This window comes from Neophocaena asiaeorientalis, unplaced genomic scaffold (genome assembly GCF_003031525.2).
Source record: "Neophocaena asiaeorientalis asiaeorientalis breed wild unplaced genomic scaffold, Neophocaena_asiaeorientalis_V1.1 scaffold62, whole genome shotgun sequence".
NCBI lineage: Eukaryota > Metazoa > Chordata > Mammalia > Artiodactyla > Phocoenidae > Neophocaena > Neophocaena asiaeorientalis.
In genome coordinates, this window is record NW_020175191.1 from 2,995,253 (window position 1) to 3,018,037 (window position 22,785).

Sequence of the window (22,785 nt, forward strand, 5' to 3'; positions counted from 1 at the left end):
TTATGACTAAGCAAAGAACTTCCAGTTTTTATTTTTCAAACATTTAACAAGAAAAATATTCAACCAAAGTTTTAAAAATTAGAATGGATTAATTTACAATAAAATAGTCAACTTAAAATATCAGCCCTTTCATTTAGGGCCAAGGAGGCCAATAGTTCCTGTTTAAACAGCAGAACTGCACAATTGACATTTTTTACCTATATTTAATGGCACAGAAATATAAAAGTCATACAACTTCCACTGAGATCCTCCCTTGCCTCCAGAGAATTCATACAATTGCTTCTTAGGTCAGTACTCAGGCCTTTAAAAATTACCAGTTATATTTTGAAATATATCTACAATTACTCTGATAACAAGAACACTTTAAAAACAATTCTTATAAGAAACACCTTAAAATAATTTCGTGGCACATTAGGTTTCTTAAAGAAACAGCAAAGATGAAAATAATGTACAAGAATTATAGTCTCTTGTTTATAGAAACCACCCAAATTAAATACTTTCTCTAATTTAATTATCCTTGCTTCTTATAATTTATTAGCAGAGATGAATTACAAGAAGCAGAATGCACCCTCTTTTGGTTCTTGGTTGTAGCTGCCAGCTTAAGAGTTCATGACTGTAAATGTAAAGCAAAACATGACTATGCTCACAAATTCCGGAATGGAAAACAACCAGACTATCTTTAAAGTGTTTCTCTATCCTTGCTTTCAAGTCAAGACAAAAAATTCACAGCAGTTTAAAGGATGATGAAAGACTAAACATGGGGCCCACTACAATACAGATTAAGGATAATTTTACCTATTACACTCCTGAAGTGAAAACTGTAATAAGTACGATATGACCAAGTAGCATTCTATAGTAAGCTGTTGGAGCAAATACAGCACTCAACAGATTCATTTACACACAGGCATGGCAGCCTTCATACAGAACACCTTATTTTCACAATCTTGAATGTACAACCTTTAAGAAACAAACAGACATAAAGTAATATGTAATTTATGACAGCTGGCCAGGCACTTAACTTGGGGAAAGAGACTTCCAGATTTTGAGGTAAACTGTAATTGTTTTCAGCAATCACAAACATATTCTAAAAACTATCTGATACCACACTAACTGAAGTTATTCAGCGTTTTAACTGTCAGTTTGTCACTCTACTGTGCCAAAATTCATACCAAAGTGTGACTCTTTAAGAAGCTATTAAAAGAACATTTTCAAGTCTGAATTTTGGCCCCATTTAGATACTTCTGTGCTTAGAACATACTTGAGAAAACTAAAAGATACAAACATACGAGGGTAATGGGCACAAGAGTCTAAAATGAGTTATTTTTTCCCCCCAATTTGACATTCATAAGAATCACACAGTCAGTCACATAGACAAAAGAAGAAGAGGAAGACAATGACAACTGAGGTGACAAGTCTCCATCTATCCTCAAGAAAATGAGAGCAATGCTCCAAGAGGAGCAGAAGCAAAGTGGCAGAGAGCTTCTGTTTACCGGCGTGGACTGTGAAAGCTCTCAGAATTAACACGAAGGAGCACAACTCTGGGTTTTTCATTCTCTGGGTACATTATGTTTTTTTCTTCTCTTCCGAATTCATTTCAAGGCAATGTGAAATTTGCTTAATAAGTGAAAATTCATATTAGAAGAGGACCTCAGTAAGTATTTACACATTAGAAGACGAGAACAGGAAGTGGTCGTTTTGGAAGTATTCTTTCATCAAAAGTTATCCAAGTCTATTACTCATTAGACTTATCAGGATATTATCTGCAAATGGAAAAGCCAAGCCTCCAAATCCTCATAACTATTAATTATATTCTCTATTCCCTTCTCAAACAGCAATTCCAATCCAAAGGCTACTTCTTGTTCAGAACAAGAACAAACTCATCAGCTTATCTGGTATGCCCAGACTAATTAATCAACATCCCGTTTTAAACCCTCAAAGAACATTATGAATAAAGAAAATTTTAAAAATTTTGATCTGAGGTATCCTCATTCTCAAAAACATGAGAAAAAATATTGGCTTAATTTGGTTTCCATGTAGCTAAAAACAGAGTCTAGATCCTTTATTTATAAAGACTTCTAAGCTGACCCTTCTCAGGATAACAAGTTTTTCCGGTCATGGTTAAGAATTTGTGCTAACTGACCTCTTCTCTCCTTGCAGGACTAACCACATGCATCTGGCAAAACTACTAGCTGGAATTAATGGTGCAATGAGCAAATGTGGAAGAATTTCTCTCTCTGTGATGCTAACTGGCTCACTGAAGTTTTGAAACTGTGACCCTGGTCTATTAGCACCACGCTTTACTCAACTGAAATAATCAAGCCACTGCTATGGGGTGAAGGACAGGGGATGGGGTGAGAAGGGGACTGAGGGCAATTATATACATGAATAATTACCATGATATGCAGTGAAAATTTGCCTATTAACATATTTGAGGCTTGAGAATCATTGATCACAGCTATTAAATAAACCTGCATCTAATTTTATAATTTTGAACACCTGCAAATATAGACTTTCTGCTATGACCCAAATTTAAATATGAATGGAAGTTCATTGAACATTAGATTATCAGTAAGCTAGAAGAAACAAATTATATACATTTTGCAGGCAGTAAACTACCAAAACAAAAAAAAAAGTGGAGAATAGGTAAAAAGTAAGCAAAATTATTCCTAATCATTTATAGTCTCACCTTTCTCTTGGGAGAGCCCCAAAACAGGTCTCTAGAAAATCAACTTCATACACGTAAGAAATGGCATCTGCTATCATATTGGTATAGCTTTCCCTCTAAGCTAGACGGGTCACAGACACATCTCACACAATCACTTTCATGTACAACAGTTTCTAAGACATCTATTCCACTGAAGTATTGTAAAGGAAGTCTACAAACCGCTTCCAGGAAAAAGGCACTTCATTGTGAAAGTCAGATTTAATTACAAGAAAGTCGAGAAGACGAGGATAGACTCAAAAAAGTCAGTATTCACTTTTGTATTTCTGAATACAGAGCAGATGCCAGTTTATAGAATATAGCTGATAACATTACAAACAAACCAAACAGCAACATTAACTATATTCTCAGCAAAACAGTAATTTATGACATTTCTCCAAAAACCAACATAGTTCCAAGTTCAACAGTAAAAAGGAAAAAAAAATCACCAGCAGTTGCTACTTCAGAGCTCAAGACATTGTTTTCTACAGAATTTCATGTTTCTACAGTTTGGTTCTCTGTTTCAGAGCATTAATTGCTTTTCAGATGAAAAACCTGGGGTGGTGGAGGTTGGTTTGTGTGTGCTCGGGGAGAACCCAGGGTGGAGAAATACTGGGAGTAACAAGAGGTTCATTTCTCTGGTCAGACAACCAAGTGAGGAGGTAGTTACTCTGAGAACTTCTCAAATAGAGAATATTATACTGATCTACTGAGAGTTGGGGAAATCGCAGGAGCTTCTTTGTGAGACTGAAGATAGCAACAGCAATACTTCTCCTCCAGGGAAGTCAGGACCAAGGTGTCAGTGCAGCTGAAATAAAGATGGAATCTGTATAAATGGTACGTAGAGAGTATTAGAAAGACAAGGTTACCAAATCAACATAAATGATAATACATTCGTTTCCAAACCCGTCCTACCTTGACGGTGGCTCTTTTCTGATGCTAGAACTTTAAAAGTATCTATGAGAAAAGAATACACACCATGTCATCATCATGTAGTGATCCTTCAAGCTCCTGGTAATACATTTCATAAACAATGTCTTCTAATTTCTAATATTATTGAAAATTTAACAGTCTGTAAAATAATTAAATGTTTTAAAAACAGTTTAGGCTGTGGTACTCTCAGAAAGGGTGCCATAAGGAAAGTTCTTTATTTTATAGTTGTAAGCGAGCAGAAACTCTGTTAAATAGCAACACAGAAAAGATAATAGCAACACTCCTCCAAATTGCCTAAATAATGTTTATAATTATGTCAAGAGACCACATGCTCACCTTGTTACATCACTACACATGGCAATCCCATACAACCTTGAGTCCCATCATCACTGCTGTTGAGTTTTTTCATTCGGTACTGACGTATTTCTCTTACCAGTGTGTAAAAGGCATCTTCAACACCCTATAAAAGAGAGAAAATGATAAAGACAGCTTAACAGACACAACCCAAGTTGTAAGTTCTCTCTCATTTGTACTTCTTTATGTGGATTTAAAATTGCAATTATTAAATTATTAGCTGATCAAATAGGCTGATTCAGCATTCCTATTGAGTCACGTTGGCAGGATGATATACAATAGCACTTTCTGCAAAGATAACATTTACGTAAAGGAAGATGGATAACATGGGACATACAGAACTACCAGATCTAAAGATTCCATTCAGGAGGGCCTATGCCTTAAATAGTAGCTGGTGTTGATGGATGAAGGACTAATGTTTTAAGTATCTTTAATCAAGGGTCTTCATTTTAGAAATATTTGTGCATGTTAACTTGCATGAGTAAAAAAGAAACCACACTTGAATATTAATAAATTCATTTTGGGTTTAAACTGAAGATTAAAAAAATAGAACAGTATTAAAAAAATCCAAAACAGCAAAGAATGTGGATCACGTCTCTAGTGAAGAGTCAAATCAATCAAACTTTTCTGCCTTAAATAAACCCTTGCCAGTTGCTAAAAGCTGTACTATACCTGTCTGGTCTTGGCTGAGGTTTCAATGAATGGAATCCCATAACTCTTGGCCAGTTCATGGGCTTGTTTTGTGTCAACTGTCCTTGTTGGCAAATCACACTTGTTTCCTACTAGCACCATAGGTACATCATCTGAGTCTTTTACACGCTTAATCTGTTCCCTAAAAAAGGGAATATGTTATCATAACAGAAGAATAAACGTTTAGGAAGGAATAAACAGCTAGGGAAAAAAAGAAAATCTAGCAAATTTCACCTAGCCCTATTAGCTTCTATACTGAGTTTCACTTTTTTTCTACTTATAAAAGGCCTTGCATACTAAGAAGACTGGTGTAGGCTTGATGCAACAGCCGCAGGGAAGCCAAGTACCAGTTCACCTTCTATCTTGACACATGTCCCTGTTAGGCTCCTTGATTCTCCAAAAAGCTTGGCTCTGGAGTTAAACAGCAACTCGAAATCACATTCTAGGTTAAGGTCTGAAGTATAAAAAGTAAATCTTACTGCTTCCAAATAACTTTTTGAAGCTCCCTTGAGAGTGACAGTATTTAATGAAAGACAGTCTATCCACTTCTCTAGATGCGTGGTGTCCAAACATTTTCTTCAAGCGAATTATAGCTGGAAGTCCAAGGTATAAAATAGGAAACACCAGAACTGCTCCTATTAACAGGGGACTAAAGGATTTGGAACTCCCAACTGACAGTTCTCTCTTCAATGACAAGTAAGACATACCACACAGCAGTTCGGAAACTACTGTTCCAGATTCTCTTGATCAACCCTGTCCAATAGGACTTATTATGATGATGGAAATGTTCTCTAGCTGCACTGTCCAACTATATATGCTAGTCATATGAAGCTACTGAACACCTGAAAAGTCAGTTGCTAATGGGGCCGACGAACTGATTTTTAAGTTGTTTAATTTTAATGAATTTATTTATTTTTGGCTGTGTTGGGTCTTCGTTGCTGTGCGCAGGCTTTTCTTTGTTGCTGTGGCGAGCAGGGGCTACTCTTTGCTGTGCTGTGCGGGCTTCTCATTGCAGTGGCTTCTCTTGTTGTGGAGCACAGGCTCTGGATGCACGGGCTTCAGTAGTGTGGCACACAGGCTCAGTAGTTGTGGCACACAGGTTTAGCTGCTCCACGGCCTGTGGGATCTTCCCAGATCAGGGCTTGAACCCATGTCCCCTGCACTGGGAGGCAGACTCTCAACCACTGCACCACCAGGGAAGCCCAATTTTAACGAATTTAAATTGAAACCACATGTGGTTTGTGGTTACCATACTGCACAGCATTGCTCTAGACTCTACCCTGGGATTACATACAAAGTCATGTACTTGAAATGCATTTCACTGGCTATCTGCAGAACTGAGCTTTGGTGTGATGGCGGTAACCTATGTGAAGGGATAATATAAGACAATCTAAGGAGAAAAACGATTTCTAGAAATTCAGCAAATAGTTTTTTAGTGCTTGCCAAGTGCTAAGCATTTTATTAAGTGCTGCTATTAACTGCAGAGAGAAAATGGAAAGGAGAGCAGGTTTAGGGGAAGAAAACCAGTTTTAGACTAGTTTGTTTCTGAGAGTCAATATCGTCATATGGATGGAGCATACGCCAAGACTCAGGCTATAGGCAGAACGCTTGTGTAGCATTTACTCTGTGCTGAACACTGCTCTGAGTGATTCACATATTTATTAACTCGTTTAATTTTCAGAGCAACTCTTGGTAGGTACTACCATCTCCACATTATAGATAAGGAAACTGAGGCCCAGCGATTTAGTAGTTTGCCCCAAAGTTCCATGGCTAAGAGATGATGGAGCCAAGTTTCAACCCAGGCAGAGTCTGTATTCTTAACCATTATATTATTCTGCCTAAAGAACACAGGGCTAAGAAAAAGGAGCCCTGGGTTTTTGGTCCTGGCTCTGCTATGAGTAATAATCATGACTATGAAAACCTAACAAACCACCTTCTGAACTTTGTTTCTGTAAAATAAGAATGTTGTATTAGAATTTTTATGGTCCAACTGAGCTTTGAAACTTTAAGGTTCTGTGGAGAAAGACCATCTTTATCTAACCTCCCTTTGCCTTGCTTTCATCTTTATCTAACCCCCCTCCCCCCATTTGTTTCTTCCCGCTATCTTCTCTATTACTTACTGAAGAATGTTTCTCAGAGGTGTTTTCCTCTCTGTGGTCTCTCAAAACACCTCTAGTTCTGAATCACTCCCATTAGCAAGCAAGCTTCATTTATGTATTATCAGGCATTCTAGACATACTAGCTTATATAAAATAAACTCCCGTATTAACTTTCAGTAATAACCCCAGATTCTCAATGTCACAACCTAAAAGCAATTCTTTTCATAATGAAAAAATTGCATCTTCCCTAGTGTGGTATCCTCATTCTCACCCCAAAACTTCAGAACACACTTAAAGATCATCCTTTCAGAAAAAACAATGCTCCTAGTACCTGTAGAGGTTAATATCTGCAAATGATTTGCTATTATTGATGGCAAATACACAAAGGAAGCCTTCGCCTGTCCTCATGTATTGGTCTCTCATGGCACTGTACTCCTCTTGTCCAGCTGTATCCAGTATGTCCAACAGACAGGTTTCACCATCTATAACCACCTGTTTTCGGTAAGAATCCTGGGGTGTGGAGGGGGGGGGGCAGGGAGAGAGGGAGATTCCATTTTTATTAAAAATCACAGGGAATGCAATGCTATTGCTAAGGTTAAATAAGCTCCTAACCAAGTCCAATTCTGTCTCTTTGGTTTGTCCCTCAAACTGCTGATATATAATCACAAACAGAAAGTACTTAATGTCACCCTAGGAAAAAAGCCCCAAATGAGATATGCCTATAGAAAGGAAAATGTGGTCACTCTGTTCCTGGAAAAGATGAAGAAAACATGGTAATTGAAAAGACAGTTCTACCGCACTTAGACTAGAGATTACGTTCACTGAAGTATGAACTGTACTTCTTTGAGTTGTTTATTGTCCATTTACAATTCTAAACATACCTCCACCAATTATAACTTGGCCCAGGATGCACTATCTTTTGTGTTTATGATTAAATACACAAATACCTTTTATTTCAGACAAGGTTATAATATCAAAATATTTTTCTCATCATGACAGACTGTACTTCTGGGGAATATTCCTGAATCAAATTCCTAAAGGTTCCAAACGTGGTATAGCTACATTAATTCCTTGGGAAGATAGACATGCATAGATCATATTGAAAAAAAAATTCAATTTGACTCTAAGGCAAAAATTTTACTTGTATTTTAATATTTATGTTCTGGGAATTCAGTTCAAAGAAAATAACCTCATCACACTTAGTAAAGATCTGGCTCCAGAAACAGTATGCAACATAGTTTGCCAGCCCATTTGCATTGAACAGCGCCTCTGTAACTCACACCATTGCGGGACTGTAATATACTTTCAAATTAACATAGAATTCACATTGTCCAAATTTGCTTAAAGCATGAAATAGGGTCAAATGTATGAGTGTTCTGAGGAAATAAACAAAATTAAAATGATAAAGATAGGTTTTAGTCAAACTAATTTATGATAATAGAAGTCAGAGAAGTGGTCATTTCCTGGCAGGATAGGGGGGTTTACTGACTAGAAAGGGGCATGAGAGAACTCTCTTGGGCATTGGAAATAGTCTATATTTTTATCTATGCGGCGGTTACATAAGTGTACATAAATTTAAAGCCACTGAGCTATAGATGTAAGATTTATATACCTTATGTAAATTACCTCGCAAACAAATAAAACAAATAAAACTCTGAAAAATAACAAAATGTTCTAACCATTAATACTAAAGCTGGTAAGCCTAAAATAAAACTTTGCCAAGGACTGATGACTAATTTTTAATAATGGCTATATTAGAGTTAGCTTGCATTAAACACTCAATGGCTGGGTGGTACGAAGACCAGGGTGTGGATTAAAATAAACTCTAGAGTTAGACATTTCTAAACTGAATAAGATTACAAACTCTTTACTTAAAGGACTTTAGATGACATTTACTGAAGCCAATCTATAACATGAACTCCCACAAAAACAACAGAAACTTTAAATAAGTGATAATTACACAGTGCGTTAGCATCCACAAAAATTTAACGTATGTTGATTTTTCACAACATCCCCTGGGTGTCAGGCAAGACAGGTTTATGGTAATTTAATAGATGAGAAAAGTGATTTGCTCACTATCATATAACTAACTGCAAACAGGGACTGTATTCCTAGGCACAGTGACTCAAAATCTCATGCTCTTTCTTCCCCAACCCACAGTCTCAGCTGCTTCAAGTGGCTAAGAAACACTCAGATCTCTGAATCCTTTATCTCCATCCTGCTATCATTCAGGTATTCTATGACCTGTGTTTCTTTTTAACGGAGCTGTCATATGTGGAGAAACTAAATGAGTCCAACACTGAGTTTGTAACCGTTTTCAAAACTGTTAAAAACTGTAAACTTTTTAGAAAATCATCAGTAGCTAATAAAAGTGAACTCTTCTCCAAAAACAGGTAAAGCTTTATTGTATTACTGAACACAGTGCCCAAAATAACTTTTGTTTTCTCTCCTGATTATTCCTTTAGCTAAGGAGTAGGTGAAAGGTATGGGAAAGGGAATGGGTTAAGAGTAAACCGAAAGAGAGAGGTATGGTCAGCAGACTGCCTCTGGGCCTCACCTCTATGGTGGGATCATATTCATCTACAAAGTGGTTCTGGATCAGCTGGATTGTCAGTGCGCTTTTCCCAACACCACCTGCTCCAACCACCACCAGTTTGTACTCAGTCATTTCACACCAGCAAGAACCTGTGGGAAAGCAGCAATTAGGGTTAACTGTCGAACCACATCTACAGTACTTCAAAGCTTTCTGTAATCAACAGTAACTAAAACCAGAGTCTGAAATGTATTGGTTCCGTACACGTTCATCGCCACTTGGTTCTCAAAGTGATTCAGGAGTGCAAAAATACTTGCAGGTTACTGTGGACTAGTCTTCTAGCTACCCCCACCCTCGTCTATTTTTCAATAGCCCTTGGGCCCCGCCCTCAGCCTAAGGTAAAGAAAACCCCCCTCCCTACTCCTTTAAATCTTCTGAGCTCTGGGGGGCGGCATCCAGACCGTCTCCCCTTCTCTCTATCCCGCCTGTCTCCAAAGAGCTCCGCCGTAGGGCTCAAAACGAAGGACCCCCCGCCCAGGGCCTTTGTCTCCAGCTCGTAGATTCCGCTCGATTCCTGGCAACAAGGAGTCATCAGCATGCTCCAAAGTCGAACGCTACACACGCCAGGGCCTTACCTCAAGCTCCACTGCCTCCGCTTCGGACAGATTTGGACCACAACCGGGAAAAATGTTGGAGACCCCGGAACCGCCATGAACAGCCCCCACCAGGGAGCGGCACTTCCGGCCCCGCCCGCTACGCAATCAGTCGGCGCCCCAGGCGCCGGAGTCCCCGCCCCGGCCACGTGGGCCTCCGACCCAGGAGTCACGCGGCAGGCCGCACCCAGACCCGCCCCTCCCATACAGGACGTTTTAATAATGAAAGCGCTAGGTGCTAGTGTCTCAAAAATCAGTAAAACTTTATTCGCTTCCATTCTTTCGCCATTAACAGAAAACTGGAGAAAGCAAAAGTGTTAACGTGTTTACAAAGATAAATGGCCTCTTTACCCAGAGAAGATCAAAACCTCAAACGACAACGGGGAAGATAAAACACCCTCCCCCACATCCCCTGAGCTGACCCTTGTCATCTTAGACAAAGCCTTCAGTCCACTGGCCAGGGACCCTGTACGTGGCCAATTCAAGATGAGGGCCAAGAAATCAGACCAATCCTTTCCCATGATATAAAGCCGAACAGAAGCTACACCAAGGGTCAAGTGCCTGTACTTTTTACAGGACACAGGAACCAGGCGGCTACTTATAAAAAAAACAAGATTCATTTCAGGCACAACTTTTTTATTATTTTTTGTTTGTTTTTGTTTTGTTTTGAAATCAGTAAATGAAACTGGGTCCTAGAAGCTGCAGTGATCTAAGCAGCAGCAAGTTTGTGCATTCATCCTTTTGTTTTTCTTTAAATACGTTTAAATTATCACACTGCTGGCACACCTCATTTGCATGAAATTCTGCACCATATATACTAATTGTGGTACAACCCCCATTCGGGGGGGGGGGAACTACCCTGGAAGATAATTTTCACTGAAATCTAACCAAACTTCATTAAGTGGACTGTGATAAGATTATAAATGATATGAAAAATAACATTTTAACATTTGGCCATCAACTTAAAGAACTGGTTTGCCTATACAAATTTTTGTAATTTTTAATATATTCTACTATCATATGGTCCTCAGAATTAAAGCATAATGAACAGAAAAGGAAAAAGAATGCAACTGAGTCCTAAGGCAGAACATCTTGCCAAAAGTAATGAAGGTAGAGTAGATATACTAAGTATCAAGTGCAGAATTTCATAGGGCCAACAAGGTAACAGTCTATATTTTTCACTTACACAGGCAGAAGTGGATTTTGCAATTACCAGTTGCGTTAAATGCACCAAATAAAGCTCCTAAAATTGATTCTATAAGGCGCCACCTTAAGTTTTCCAGGCTGCAACTGTGCATAATTTTAAAATGGTTTTCTTAAATTTATTTATTTTTTTAAACATAACACGAGGAAGGTGTTAAAACTGGTGTAACAGCTCAATAGAATAAGTATTCCAGATTTTGGGAGGGATGAAGAGGGAGATATTCAGAACCCTTCACCAGAATCCCCCCAACTTGATCATAGTGGATTAATGATGTGCTTTGTGGATGTGGTTAGTCAATGACACCAGCTTGACGGATCTTTCTTTCGGCACCAAATCCCTGTGAGGAAATAAAATTGCAGTTAATGACCTGGATGTATGACAATCATTGTACATTCACAATTCCAAAAGGGACTACCAAAGCATTACTCTCAATCACCACCAATTCTTTTGCAGAGGAGGAAATCTATAGTAAGCCTTCCTAAACTATGTTCAAAGTATCAGGAACACCAAGAAATGTTCCTCTTACTGTAAGCAACCATAACGTTAGGGGCTGAACCAATGTGCAGGGATGCTAACTAGTTATGACAGCAATACTGAAGCACCTTGGTAAAAGTAAGCTCTTTGAGTTCTGCTAAAATAGGTTCTCAAGTAGTATGCTAGTCTATCAGTTGCCCCCATTCGCCCAAAACCTCGTATGCCCTCATACCATTGAGTTATCTGGTCCCCTTGGCTGACGAAGAACCATTAGGCGAGGAGCACTGGCATCATCCAGGGTGATGTTCTTCAAGCGATTGACCAACCTATCAGGTCGTGGAGCTGCAACAGCCTTGGGGCCCTCGCTGTAACAAAGTCAATAGGTGAGAAGAAGCAACACTTGGTGGGAAGAAAAGTACATGCAGAGGAGTGTGTCTTCTACCTAACTACCCAAATGACTCAGTTTTAATGAAGGGAGACTCTTGCCTCACCTAGCCAACTAACTAACTAGCAAGACAGGGCAGACAAGTTTATGTTTTTATTCTGAACTCAATGTTTATTACTGCTTAGGAGCTGGAAGAATCATTTGGGTGAGGGTCATCCCTAGACTGGTCTGCAACCAGAAAACCAGTTCCACAGACACATAAAACAATGTAGCAGGTACGGAAAAACATTAGAAAAGGAAAATATGAAGAAATATTTCCAGAGACTCCCAGCTCCTCTCATGCTATTTTGTTATTAAAACAAAACAAAAACATAGTGCCAGAAATGCTAAACTACAAAATTTAGACAATGAAGAAATAACCAGAAAGTGGCAGAAGAGGATTAAAAAAAAAGCAGTGATGGAAAAGTGAAAAAATATGATAAAGCAGAGATTATGAAAGAGACAGTCCAGGGAGGTTACTAATCAACAACAACAAAGAACTCACCAGACTCGCCAAACATTACAAGCACTGCACTTGCCAGTGCGCTGATTAAAAATCACTGAGAATTCCACCTCATCTCCTGCCTGTAGCTCAATGCCATCCTGAACTTCTTTCACATGGAAAAAGAGCTTCTTGCTATCTCCTACTTCATAGTTAATGAAGCCAAACTGAAATTTTAAAAAGACAGCATAAAAAAGACATACCACACAGCAGGGAAAAGAAACTGACTTTGAATGAAGCACAATTTGCCCCTAGCTAGTAGGGTTTATAAAATGTGGCGTCAGTGCTGATGCTCGCTGCCTGGGCTATAACAACAGCATATGGGTCTGCAAAACTTGTCAGGGAAGAAATGTATCTTTGAAACCACTGCCATCCACTCTATCATAGCCTGAGAAACAAAGAAAGGTTACCTTGTGCCTACATATATTGTATGAACTACGCTTTTGAATTAAGCAAAATCATTAGGAAGCTGTTACTTGAACATATGCATTGTTTTGATACCTTCCAAAATTATTAAGCTGGGTTATGGTATTATTAGAAACAGCCATATAAAATGTTAGTCACTGTACTGATACCAAAAAATGTCCTCTCTGAGGACTCAGAGAGATTTCCTTGAGATTTAAGTACCAGGAATAGTTTTTTTGCCCAAAGCTTATTTTATGAACACTTCTACACATGGTTTCTTTCTTTGTGTGGTCTGTAAAAAGAAGTTCTGAGCTCAAGTATGAAAAACATTATAGTCTTTCTATTCTGGAAATCTCACTCCAAACTTATTTTCCCCATTGTGTTAGCCATTAATACTATCCTTTTGCTACTATTGCCGTTTTTTCTTTCCATGTGGTTTTCTCTGTGTTTTTAATAAGCTACTTCAAATCACTGAAAAGGGGGGTAAAGTGGAAATAAAAACCAAATCAATGTTGATGGTTCCCCCTGGGCTGAAAAATTTTCAAGGTTTTGGTTACTATTTGGTTACCAACTCATAAAAGGATCAAATTCAGATCAAGAGATATAACCACTTACCTGATCTTTCACACACTCCACTGTGGCCCTACGCAGGGGTGTGATGTTGTAGGCCATAGTCTGTGCATTTTGGCCCAAGACACACAACTGGAACTTGACGCTCTCCCCTTTCTGTAGGCAATCCCCTTTGTTGGCCATCCCAACTATGCCAAATGGATAGACCTCACCTTTCATATCCCCTGTAAGGAGAAACAGGTATAAAGTCTAAAAGCTAATATTTCATGACAGCCCTCTGCTGATGGTCCTAATGAATTTTTAATTTGCTAAAAATATATTCACTAGGAAGACTTTTTTTATACCTAAGAAATTCTACTTTAAAGCTCCAATAAAATCCTGAATGCTAAATACTACCACAAAAACAAATGAGAACTTGTAACTCATTATCACCTTACTAGCTAATGAACAGTTTTAAACCACATTTATGGGGGAAAAAAAAATAACACTAGCACTCACAATCTCATTACCTTTGAGCTTTTAAAAAGCTCTATGGGTTGCTAACATGATCCACTGGATTATCTTCTTCCCAAGTTCACAATATGAGCCAGTCAAACACATTTCTGATCCATACCCGACTGGGCATTAAACAAGCCAGGCATAGGCAAAAACGCAAAATAGATAAATCATTTCTTGGCATTCCACCTCCTTTCTTTGTTCTGATTGTGGCTCCCTCAAACCTACAGTTACCTTTCTTCTAGATCAGGGCCCATCATACTTTTTCTTAAAGGGCCAGATAGTAAATATTTTAGTCTTGTAGGATCCTGTCTCTGTCATGATGACTCAACTTTGCTGTTGCAGTGAGAAAGCAATCAAAGACAGTATGTAAACAGTCTTGGTTGTGTTTCAACAAAACTTTATTTATAAAAACGAGCTATCTTATTTGCTGAGCTCTGCCCCAGAGTAAAAAGTTGGCTGGAGGTCAGTGCAGGCTATGGATAAAAACCAGGCCAAAGAGTCCATCCAGATGCCTATCAGTTCCGCTGGATGGTGAATTCACTGAATCAATGAAGGTGGAAAAGAGGGGAAAAACATTAGATGGAAGACGAAGCTTCAAAACTGGGAATGCTTTTAACCGTTCTCTTGATGATTATAGGGGGTAAGTGAAGATTTTCTTCTCAAACTTACGGGACCTAAAAACTTTGAGGAGAGATTTCCAATAGATCAAGTCATGCAGAAATACTAAAGACAGCTAGACTGACTTAGTGGTACTAGCAGTAACCACTATTTATTAAACACTTATACTGATGCATATTTAATCTTTATAGAATATTCTGAGTTTGAAGATATTATCCTCATTTTAAAAATGAAGAAACTGGGGCTTCCCTGGTGGCCCAGTGGTTAAGAATCCGCCTGCCAATGTAGGAGACACGAGTTCAAGCCCTGGTCCGGGAAGATTCCACATGCCATGGAACAACTAAGCCCATGTGCCACAACTACTGAGCCTGCGCTCTAGAGCCCATGAGCTGCAACTACTGAAGCCCATGTGCCTAGAGCCCATGCTCCTCAAAGAGAAGCCACCACTATGAGAAGCTCGTGCACCGAACAAAGAGTAGCCCCCGCTTGCCTCCTCTAGAGAAAGCCCGCGTGCAGCAAGGAAGACCCAAAGCAGCCAAAAATAAGATAAATTAAAAAAAAAAAACCCAAAGAAACTAAGCTAGTAAAGATTTAATTAATTTGACTTAGGTTGTACAGCTAGAAGTGGAAGAGCTGGTATTCAGATCTAGGTCTGTCGGGCTCTAAAACCCATGGTCTTATATTGGGTTAGCTGTATTCCTAAATAAAAGAGCTGTTCTCATCACCAAGTGGGGAAAAGTGACCTTTCTAGTCGCAGAAAACTCTAGGCTTAGAGATTTCAGGAAAGTTTCCTTTTCCACAAAACCTTGCTTTTAGACTATCAAATAGCCAGTGTTGAAGAATTAAGTGGATTGGGGGATGGGAATGCAAAAGTAAATAAAAGGGTGCATGATACAGAGGAGGAAATGGGGCACTTTGATATTACCTCACGAGTTTAAGTTAGTTGCCCATACCCTCGTGGCCCTTTTAAGGATATGGTGTCACCATGGCATTAGTTTAAGACTGACTTGCTACAAAGTCAATTCATATTTGGAGATGTGTGTATTAGGGTACTGATTCTATTAAAAACAGAAATTTCTAAGAACCTCATGTAGTAAAGGAACGTTCATCAAGGCTCACTTCCTTCTCTCAAATGACCTTCTCTTCCCCACTTTATGTTCTCCTATGACTCCTAGATGACACAAGATTTATTTCCTTTGTGAGCCAAGCTATCATCTTTGGTTAGAATTTCAAATCCTCTCATCAACCCCATCATTATGGTAATTCTGCTGTATTAATCATCCAGTGTTCCCTACTAACATTTCTACTGCAAACTTATTTTATGCACAAAGTTGGTCTTTCTGGCGTTAATTGTTTGGGGTAAGGGATGACACCAGGACTCAGGGAGTTGTCAAAGATGGGGAGAAAAAGGCAGGAAATGAAAACGTAGGGGGCCTTGATCTAGAGAAAAGTAGTAGGATCCCCATGGAACCCTGGCTATTAAGTAACAGATACAGTAAACTTTTACAGGAGGCAAAAATGTTTATAGAATTGAACAGTTACTAGGAAATTGTGTTAATCTGATGTAAATAACCAGTGAATAACAGAGGAAAACTGCAAAGTTGTACTAAACCCAGCCAACTTGAATGTCTGATTATCAAACATTAAATGCATATTTTTAGTGTGAGATTTTGTTCTCAGTCTATTTCAATATAACTCAGCGTTAGTAGCTCACATATCAGCCATATGCTCCACAGCAGTCATTTGTTCACAACATAAACCCAAGCTGATCTCATTTCCAAGGGATATAAAAAATAAAAACCAAGTATTGTGGGAATAAAATCACTTTTCCTTGATTCAGTTTTTAGGAATTTGAAAATAACTGCCACCCTACCATATTTTAAAATCTTCGACGCACTCATCTGAAGGTAAGGCAAATTTCAAAACAATCTGATAGCGATGCTCTTACCTTCGTCCATGATCTCAATCATTCCTTGGTACTCAGTCTGTGTTGGATCGACACTCCTCAAGGGGCGAATGACTTTACCAGAGTAGATGGTGGGATCAGCTTCCTCAGTAATGCCATTCACTACAAAACAAAAGCATGTATACCTCTCCCTCAACAATTTTATTTAAACTCTATTGCATAGGACCAAAAAAAAAAAAGCGAACATTAACAGAACAAACGTTAACAGAGGGTTGGCTGGTTGCCTGCCAGTCCTGAAATGCAATACTTCTATACTACTATTAAAATAAAGATGTTTAAAGACTTAATAAGTATACATATTTAAACATGTCTTGCTCTCTCACCTTTTCCACATGACCAAATATCACCTTTTTAGTGAGGCCTTCCTTGGTCTCTACAAGTATTGCTAACTCCAATACTTATATACTTCCCCAATTTATTTTATCTTAGTATCTTTCTGAACATACTATATCCGATATTTCACTCATCTTTTTTGCCAATCTGTCATATTTCTTCACTGCTGTACCCCCAGTTTCTAAAACATTTATTAAACTGAATGAATGTTCTTAGCTCCCATTTCTCTAGAATAACACCAAGAAAAAGTATTATTTGGTGAGTTTACACGAAAGCCAAAAAAGTAAGTTGTAGGCCTTTTAAAAGTCAAAGACCCTAAATAGCAACGATTTCCTTAAGTTGCCATTATTCTTCACATTTAAACTCATTCTTCTCCAAAACCGTCTTCTAGAGGAATGCCTCCTCCCCCAATCCCATGGAGATTTATTATCTTGGGGTTATTTTTAAAAAGAGATATTGAACTGATAATAAACTCAAAGCAAATGACCTAGAAAATCTAGAACAATGGTTCTCAAACTTCAGTGTTCATCAGAACCACCTGAAGGATTTGTTAAAACAGACTGCCCATCTCCAAAGTTTTGGTAGGTCTGGGGTGGGGTCAGACAACTTGTATTTCTAACAAGTAGCCAGGTGATGCTGCTGGATCTGGGGATCATACCTGGAGAAACACTGATCTACAACAGTAGGCTTTTCTCTCCCTCTCCTACCCTACCCCTCACCCTCCCTACCCAAAACATAGGCTTAATAATCGGAAGTCACAATTCATTACCTGAGTGTGTTTTGTTCACTTTTTCTGCACTGACTTTGTTGCCTTTTCCTTTGGACAAGCTGTACTCGACCATGTCCCCCAGTTCCAGGCTATCAACATCACCAGAGAACTCACTGCAGGGGAGGGAAAGGAAATGACATTTGAAAAAGTATTTACCACAAACATCAACAGTAGCAAATACCCTTTATTTATTCTATTATAATATTCATGGTGTGCTTACTTAAGCTGGATACTGTTTTAAGCACTGACTCATGTAATCTTCAGAAACATCCTATGAAGAGGTACCATTATCCTCAGCTTCAAGATAATGAAACTAAGATGACAGGAGGTTATTTTCATTCGATAAAACTTACACAGGTACTAAGTAGCAGAGCCTGGATTCAAACTGGAACTGCACGGTTCTAAGAGCCTATGCTCTTAACCACTATACTATAACACCAAATGAAATATACAACTCTCTGGTAGCAACACATAAAACTATATCTTTTAAAGCTTTTTTTTTGCGGTACGCGGGCCTCTCGCGTTGCAGAGCACAGGCTCCGGACGCGCAGGCTCAGCGGCCATGGCTCACGGGCCCAGCCATTCTGCGGCATGTGGGATCTTCCCGGACCGGGGCACGAACCCGTGTCCCCTGCATCGGCAGGTGGACTCTCAACCACTGCGCCACCAGGGAAGCCCAAAACTGTATTCTTTTACTGAAGCACAAAGGCTCCTATCCAATGTTCAAAGCAGGTATAGGTCTTTCTGTATCTTTTGACCGCTTGCTTTCTATATAGAGGTAGACGGTTAACTTTATATATTGCCAAAATTTCACCAATATGAAATCTGAGATTAAAAAATACATAACTACCCAATACTAATGTTTTTGACTCCAAAACCAAAGAATGGATTATGGATTGTAAGCTCTAAGTTCCTAGAAGGCATTCCTCACCTGTAATGGAAAAAGATTTCCTTATCATGATTGGCTGTTTCAATAAATCCAAAATTATCCTTCAAAGTTGCCACATAACCCAAGAGCCTCTTGGAGTTGGAATTACGACCTAAGAGTCGCACACAAGTTGCAATCTGCTGTCCAGGCCTCTGTTTGTCACTAATACTAAATTCAACCTGTGAAAAATAACGATGCTCATTAATATCATGTCATTTCACGCCAAGTGGAAATGACAACTCCCCCAGACCTTGCTTTCCACTCTAAATATCCTTTTTATAAATACTCTGATGGAACAGATATTCACCAGAACTATCACTTCTACTTCTCATTCCACTTTTCATAAGGATCAAGTTTTGCTCTCCAGTGTGTATTCCTTATAGATTCTTAATTTCTCTAAAGGACGTCAACTGGAAAACCAGACATATTAAGTATGACAAAAATGAATAGCAATATAAAAACCTTTGGCGTGGTTTTATTTTGATAATGCTTCAGTGACTGTTTTAACTTTCTTACCAATATTATTAATTTTATATAAGGTAATTGCTTTTGACATATCTAATGCTTAAATACTAACTCCTCAAAAAGCTTTAACAAAAAGCTTGCTAGACCCTGTTCTTATTGAATAAGCTGCTTTTAAATAGGAAGATGTTCATATATTAAGCTTGTAAGCACAAAAGAATGTTAGCAAAACTTGATAAAACTTAAAGAAAACATTTTTCAGGATTTATGATGAAGATGATAACCTTTAACCCTCCCCCCTCTCTCAAATAAACAGAATTATCTTGCCTTGTCTCCTATCTGAGGAGAATTAGATCCTTCCACATCCTTGGCTTGAAAAGCAATAGTCAATTTCACCCCACAATCATCATAAGCAATAATACCATCCTCAGCCTCCTAAAGAAATAGTCAGAAAACAATGAAAAGAATCAAGAACCACCACCAAAAAACCAATATAAGCACAACTGCAATTATTACAGACTCCTGAGCCAAAGCACTGGTACAGTTGTAGAAATTTCCTATCTAGGGTTCTCTAAAATATGTATTTTTCCTATGAATAATAGATGGTCTTGCCTTTTAACCCAGGGCTGACTCAGTCTGCCTAATTTGGTCTTAAAGTCTTAACCTAATTTTAATGTTGAGGAGGGAACGCTTACTGACAACATGCCTATTCTATAGTGTTCACGGCCAATCAACAATCACCCCCCGCCAAAAAAAGAAGCCCTATCTTCCTGTCAAACTAATTAGTGTTTTATAAAGAAACCCTGACTTTTTCTCATCTGTACCTCTATTCAGTGAGGAATATCCTTTCCTCATTTACCTCCACCTATTAAATGTCAATGCCTTAGTGAAACCATCCCAGATCCTGCCAGTTTAGAATTTTTGCCAAAGCTCTCTCATTGACCTTTTATAGCAGTATTTAGTATTGTTTGAATCACCTGTTTCTATACAATTCTTGTTATTTACTTAAGAGCAGACGTCATCTTAGGGATAGCTTCATATTTACAGATTTAGTGGATTTTTCAATAAATGGAGTTCAAATGTGTGAACTGAGTCTACCAAAATGTCGAAGTTTTAAATTGCTTGGATGACAAGTACTATCATTTTAGATGAGTGATGCTAAACTGGGGGTGATCAGGGGACATTTGACAGATTCTGGAGACATGTCTGGCTGTTATACATGGAAAGAAGGAGAGATACTGACCTCTAGTGGGCCAGGGATGCTGCTAAACATCCCCAAATGCAAAGAACAGCTCCCCACCCCCTCCCACTCAAAGAATTATCCAGCTCAAAATGTTAATTTTTTTTTTTTTTTTTGCGGTACGCGGGCCTCCCACTGCTGTGGCCTCTCCCGTTGCAGAGCAAAGGCTCTGGACGCACAGGCTTAGCGGCCATGGCTCATGGGCCTAGCCGCTCCGCGGCATGTGGGAGTCTCCCGGACTGGGGCACGAACCCGTGTCCCCTGCAACGGCAGGTGGACTCTCAACCACTGTGCCACCAGGGTAGCCCCCTAAAATGTTAATATTGATGAGATTAAAAACCCTGCTTTAGGTTAGTTCACTGTTAGTATTACAGGGAATTCTGAAAGAGACAATACTCCATTATTGTGTGGACAGTGGTTGCCTTTAAGCAGAAGAGGAATAAAGAACTGCAAAAATCATTTTGATTAACACTTACCTTTTCTTTGCCTTTATTTGGGCTAGTGGTTTTAGGATTGGAAAAAGTGGCTTCTTTTTCTACGGTGCCCAGAAAACGATGATCTGAATGGGAGTGGAACGAAACCGTGCCCTTGGGAAGTTTTTTAATCCTAATAGCATGATTTCTTTGGGCAGAGAGCATATCCTACAAATGATAAACAAAAGTAACTTTAAAACCAAAAAAGGAAGGATCAAGAAAACCTCCCATACTTTTCTCAAAAACTACTCACAGGAACCACAGTAAACTCTACTTCATCTGCAATATGGAGCTGGTTCCCATCCAGAATTTCACTGAAGTGGAAGAACATACGAGCATCACGATCCACACATTTGATGAAACCAAAACCATCTCTCATGGCAGCAATTACACCCTGAAACCAAAACAATACTTTCACTGGCTGTGCGGATTGTCAAGACAACAACATTCAAGTTTGGAAGTATCGTCAAGTTAAATTCATTAGGAATTCTCTGTATTAAACAGCCAAATTTTGTACCCACATTTTAATTTTTCCACTTAAATACGAACTCATTGATTTTAATAAAGTAAATTAATCTCTAAGCAATTGCCTGAGACTTCCCAGATGCTACTTCTTGGCCAATACGCACTAGAAAAATTATCATTTTTGAAGTAAATGCGTACAACATATTCCATTTAATTTTCAATTCCGTGAAAAATATTGTTTTACAAGAAGAGGAAACTGAGGTTGAAAGAGGTTAAGCAATTTTCCCAAAGCACACAGCTATTAAGTGGCAAAAACCAGGATTCCAAATAATGCCCAAGCTTTATGACACTGTAACTTCCAGAAATTAAAAATCTACAGAATAAGCCAAATACCTCAGAAGTCAACAAAAGGCAACTCTCTAATCTCTACCTCAAAAATTTCTGAGTTTAGGCGCAGGAGGACTTCAGATTTAGGTTTGAAAAATAAAATAAATGAAGTTCTATACTCATGTTTTTTTCCTTCATACTAAATCATCAGCTCTGTAAGGGCATTATATCCAGACTAACTGGCACATGGCAAGTACTCAAATACTTACTAAAATATAATTATCAACCCACCAATGACTTACATATTTACATATTACAGAGATGATTATTATTATTATTTTTTTTTTGCGGTACGTGGGCCTCTCACTGTTGTGGCCTCTCCCGTTGCGGAGCACAGGCTCTGGACGTGCAGGCTCAGCCGCCATGGCTCACGGGCCCAGCTGCTCGGCGGCATGTGGGATCTTCCCGGACTGGGGCACGAACCCATGTCCCCTGCATCGGCAGGCTAACTCTCTCAACCATTGCGCCACCAGGGAAGCCCGAGATGATTATTCTATAATCAGTTTTGAATATAGCCTAAACAATACTCTGACATCTAATCCTTGCTATATCCTGATGGTAAGCAAGCTATTCAACAATGTACTCCATAGTGTAAAGCAAAATAGATCTAAGAAACTAAACACGCATTAAAGTTTAAAGCATATAGCAAGTGTCAAACAAGATCAGTTCTCCTAACAGTTAAAAAGTTTCAAGAAACTTAAATTTTCATTGAATGTATCCAGTTCTACTGACAACACTGAGATATATTGTAGATGTTATGACTCCAAACAGAAGCAAATGTAAATTACATCTGATAAAGTTAATTCACGAAAACGGAACTTTTAAAATATGTTTCAGCAACAATTCTGGCATATATCATTTCCAGGCATATATTCACTAAGAAGAATTTGCAAAGTCCTGCTGTAAAAACGAAAGAAACAAAACCTACTTTGTTTAACCTACTGTTTACTAAACATTTTATGAACAGTCTGGAAAGATCTACTTTCTACAATGATGAACTTAAATCTTCTCAGTCTTCATATTTAAGGGCCAGAGAATCACTGACTCTCAAAAGACCTTAGAAATCATCCTCTCCAGATTTTTTTTTTTTTTTTTTTTTTTTTT

The 22,785-nt window shown here is 38.6% G+C and overlaps 2 protein-coding genes across 5 annotated transcripts in view; both read right to left on the minus strand.

The window, feature by feature from the left end:
• Positions 1-10,057, minus strand: NRAS (NRAS proto-oncogene, GTPase). Of its 2 annotated transcripts, none has more exons than XM_024764918.1 (7): positions 9,946-10,057; positions 9,335-9,462; positions 7,109-7,287; positions 4,661-4,820; positions 3,971-4,094; positions 3,617-3,658; positions 1-3,509 (listed from the first exon to the last, which is right to left on the minus strand). In XM_024764918.1, the coding sequence occupies exons 2-5, from the start codon at positions 9,443-9,445 to the stop codon at positions 3,975-3,977; spliced, it is 570 nt and encodes a 189-aa protein (XP_024620686.1). In that variant the 5' UTR covers positions 9,446-9,462; positions 9,946-10,057; the 3' UTR covers positions 1-3,509; positions 3,617-3,658; positions 3,971-3,974. The 2 variants fall into 2 exon arrangements, with proteins under 2 accessions (XP_024620686.1, XP_024620688.1); XM_024764920.1 differs by having other exon boundaries at positions 2,888-3,527.
• A 145-nt stretch (positions 10,058-10,202) lies between these two features.
• The window catches only part of CSDE1 (cold shock domain containing E1), a 37,122-nt gene continuing 24,539 nt past the window's right edge, over positions 10,203-22,785 (minus strand). For all 3 annotated transcript variants that reach the window (XM_024764917.1, XM_024764915.1, XM_024764916.1), the window contains 10 exons: positions 21,083-21,223; positions 20,833-20,997; positions 19,444-19,551; positions 18,658-18,833; positions 17,727-17,839; positions 16,607-16,726; positions 13,588-13,766; positions 12,571-12,734; positions 11,874-12,006; positions 10,203-11,504 (listed from right to left, as the gene is read on the minus strand). In XM_024764917.1, coding sequence (XP_024620685.1) covers positions 11,457-11,504; positions 11,874-12,006; positions 12,571-12,734; positions 13,588-13,766; positions 16,607-16,726; positions 17,727-17,839; positions 18,658-18,833; positions 19,444-19,551; positions 20,833-20,997; positions 21,083-21,223 — 1,347 coding nt within the window. In that variant the 3' untranslated portion in view covers positions 10,203-11,456. The remainder of the gene's footprint in view (positions 11,505-11,873; positions 12,007-12,570; positions 12,735-13,587; positions 13,767-16,606; positions 16,727-17,726; positions 17,840-18,657; positions 18,834-19,443; positions 19,552-20,832; positions 20,998-21,082; positions 21,224-22,785) is intronic.